This window comes from Nicotiana sylvestris, chromosome 6 (assembly GCF_000393655.2).
Source record: "Nicotiana sylvestris chromosome 6, ASM39365v2, whole genome shotgun sequence".
NCBI classification, from domain to species: domain Eukaryota; kingdom Viridiplantae; phylum Streptophyta; class Magnoliopsida; order Solanales; family Solanaceae; genus Nicotiana; species Nicotiana sylvestris.
Window position 1 is genome coordinate 72,613,964 of NC_091062.1, and position 3,359 is coordinate 72,617,322.

The 3,359-nt window shown below is 42.3% G+C and overlaps 1 protein-coding gene across 1 annotated transcript; it reads right to left on the bottom strand.

Annotated features, from left to right (window-relative positions):
- Positions 1-628: 628 nt before the first annotated feature.
- Positions 629-1,420, bottom strand: LOC138870766 (uncharacterized). The gene is made up of 2 exons (XM_070148602.1): positions 1,276-1,420; positions 629-1,029 (listed from the first exon to the last, which is right to left on the bottom strand). The coding sequence occupies exons 1-2, from the start codon at positions 1,418-1,420 to the stop codon at positions 629-631; spliced, it is 546 nt and encodes a 181-aa protein (XP_070004703.1).
- Between the last annotated feature and the right edge of the window lie 1,939 nt (positions 1,421-3,359).

Sequence of the window (3,359 nt, forward strand, 5' to 3'; positions counted from 1 at the left end):
TTGTAAGTTTTGTGAGGGGAGGTTGGTTTGTGCCTTTGTCTGCTGGCCTTGCTTTGTTCCGTTCTGGAGGTCTTAATTCAGAGTTTTCCCCATGGTAACCTGACTGTTACGAAAATAGAGTTTTCGAAAATATGCAATTATTGGTGAAAATAGAGTTGTTTTAGAAACATATTGAAATATCAAGTAATTTTAGAGGAACTAGTGACTGCAACACATTTCAGAGACATTGCAGCTTCCTCATGTTAGAATTTTGAGGGTCCTCTTCAAAATTCTGCCCCAGTTTAGTGGATGATCCTTCGGCCAAGCCTTGTTGAGCCTTCTTCGGAATTTTGAGAATACTTCTTAAAATTCTGCCCCAGCTTCTTAAATGATTTCTGATCGTCTGGCATATGTTTGCATTGGCTGGACTTGCTCCGAAATTTTGAGGGTCCTCCTCAAAATTCTGCCCCAGTTTCTGATTTTGGGGGAAATGGAAATTTTATTATGATATGACCGAACCCATAAGGCTGCCTACGTATCCCCTCTTAAACGGGAATCAGGTCAAGCATAGTTCAATTACATCATATGAGGAAATATAGATAGTCTAAGCATAGTATCTCTTGACTACGTCAGAATTGATTGGTTTTGGTCAGATTTCTCTATCCATCTCTGCAATTATGAGTGCTCCTCCTATTATCACCCTGTGAACCATGTAAGGACCCTGCCAGTTGGGAGAGAATTTCCCTTTGGCTTCATCTTGGTGTGGGAAGATCTTCTTCAGCACTAGCTGTCCTAGTGCAAATTGCCTTGGTTTGACCCTTTTGTTGAAAGATCTAGACATTTTGTTCTGGCAAAGTTGACCGTGACATACTGCATTCATCCTTTTTCCATCTATTAGGGCCAATTTTTCATAGCGGTTCCTTATCCATTCTGCATCGCTGAGTTCAGCTTCCTGTATGATTCTCCAAGAAGGAATCTCTACCTCGGTTGGGATGACAGCCTCGGTACCATAAACCAGCATGTAGGGAGTTGCTCCGGTTGATATGCTAACTATAGTGAGGTACCCCCAATAGAGCAAAAAGAAGCTTCTCGTGCTATTGTTTGTGATTTTCTACCATCTTCCTTAGTATCTTCTTGATGTTTTTGTTGGCGGCTTCATTCATCTAAGGTCTATAGGCTGTGGAATTCTTGTGTTTGATTTTGAAAGTTTCACACATGGCTTTCATCATATCACTATTGAGAATGGCAGCATTATCAGTAACAATGGACTCGGGAACTTCGAATTGGCAAAGATACGATCTTTGACAAAGTCTGCAATGACCTTCTTGGTTAAAGCTTTGTAAAATGCAGCCTCTACCCATTTTGATAAGTAATCAATGACTACCAGAATAAACCTGTGCTCGTTTGAAGCAGTGGGCTCAATTTGACCAATGACATCCATTCCCCAAGCGGTAAATAGCCAAGGTGAGCTTGTTGCATTGAGCTCGTTTGGCGGCACTTTTATCATATCAGCATGCACTTGGCATTGGTAGCATTTGCGGACATACTGGACCCAATCTGTCTCCACGGTCATCCAAAAGTAACCGCCCATAAGTATCTTCTTGGCCAAGACAAAACCATTCATGGCTGGTCGCTGGTCCCCGCATGTATCTCTTCAAGTATCTTAGAAGCTTCTTTTGCATCGACACATCTTAGCAATCCCAAATCAGGAGTTCTCCTGTACAAGTTTTCTCCGCTGTGGAAGAAGTGATTGGACAATCTCCAGAGTGTGCGTTTCTGAATTTGGTTTGCATGCTCCGGATATTCTCCTTTCGCCAAATACTCCTTGATGTCATGGAAACAAGGCTTTCCATCCGTCTCTTCCTCAACATGAGCACAGTAAGCCGGTTGATTATGGATTCTTACTGGGATGGGATCAATGAAATTCTTATCTGGATGTTGTATCATGGATGACAAAGTGGCCAATGTATCAGCAAACTCATTCTGAATTCTGGGCACATGTCGAAACTCTATTTTCGTGAACCTCTTTCTCAGTTCCTATACATGGTGCAGATATGGCAATATTTTGGAATTCTTGGTGGCCCATTCTCCTTGTACCTGGTGCACAAGCAAATCTGAATCACCAATTACCAGCAGCTCCTAAATATTTATGTCGATTGCCATGTTGAGTCCTATTATGCAGGCTTCATATTCTGCTATATTGTTGGTGCAAGGAAATCTGAGTTTAGCATATACCAGATAATGTTGACCTGTTTCTGATACCAAAACTGCTCCAATGCCCACTCCTTTGAAATTTGAAGCTCCATCAAAGAACATCCTCCAACCATCGTATGCTTTGGTAATGTCCTCTCTTGCGAACAACATTTCTTCATCAGGAAAATACGTTTTCAAGGGTTTGTATTCTCCTCCCACCGGGTTTTCAGCAAGGTATCTGCCAATGCTTGTCCTTCGAACGCCTTTTGAGTTATGTAGACGATATCAAACTCACTCAATAGTATCTGCCATTTGGCTAGCTTCCCAGTTGGCATGGGTTTCTAAAATATGTACTTCAAAGGGTCCATCCTAGATATGAGGTATGTGGTATAGGCACAGTAGTAATGGCTCAACTTCTGGGCCGTCCAAGTCAAAGCACAATAAGTGTGCTCTAGTAGAGAGTATCGTGCTTTGTAAGGTGTGAACTTCTTACTCAAGTAGTATATGGCTTGCTCCTTTCTTCTTATCTCGTCATGTTGTCCCAGAACACATCCGAAGTCTCCATCCAATACATATAGATAGAGTAGCAAAGGTTGTCTTGGTTCTGGCGGGACCAGAACTGGTGGTGTGGACAAGTACTCCTTGATCTTGTCAAAAGCTTTCTGACAATCCTTGGTCCAGCTTGTCTTGGCATCTTTCTTCAGCATCTTGAAGTTGGGTTCACATATGACTGTGGACTGTGCTATGAAGCGACTGATATAGTTGAGACGTCCTAGGAAACTCATCACATCCTTTTTGCTCCTAGGCAGCGGTAACTCCTGAATAGCCTTGACTTTAGACGGATCTAGCTCGATCCCTCGACGGCTGACAATGAATCCCAATAACTTTCCTACGGGAACCTCGAATGCACACTTTGTGGGTTTTAGTTTCAAGTTGTACCTTCTTAACCTGTCAAAGAACTTTCTCAAGTCTACTATGTGATCTGTGGCCCTCTTGGATTTGATAATGACGTCGTCCACATACACCTCTATTTCTTTGTGTATCATATCATGGAAGATGGTTGTCATGGCCCTCATGTAAGTAGCCCCAGCATTCTTCAGACCAAATGGCATAATCTTGTAGAAGTATACCCCCATGGTGTCATAAAAGCAGTTTTCTTTGAGTCTTCTTCGTCCATCCAAATCTGG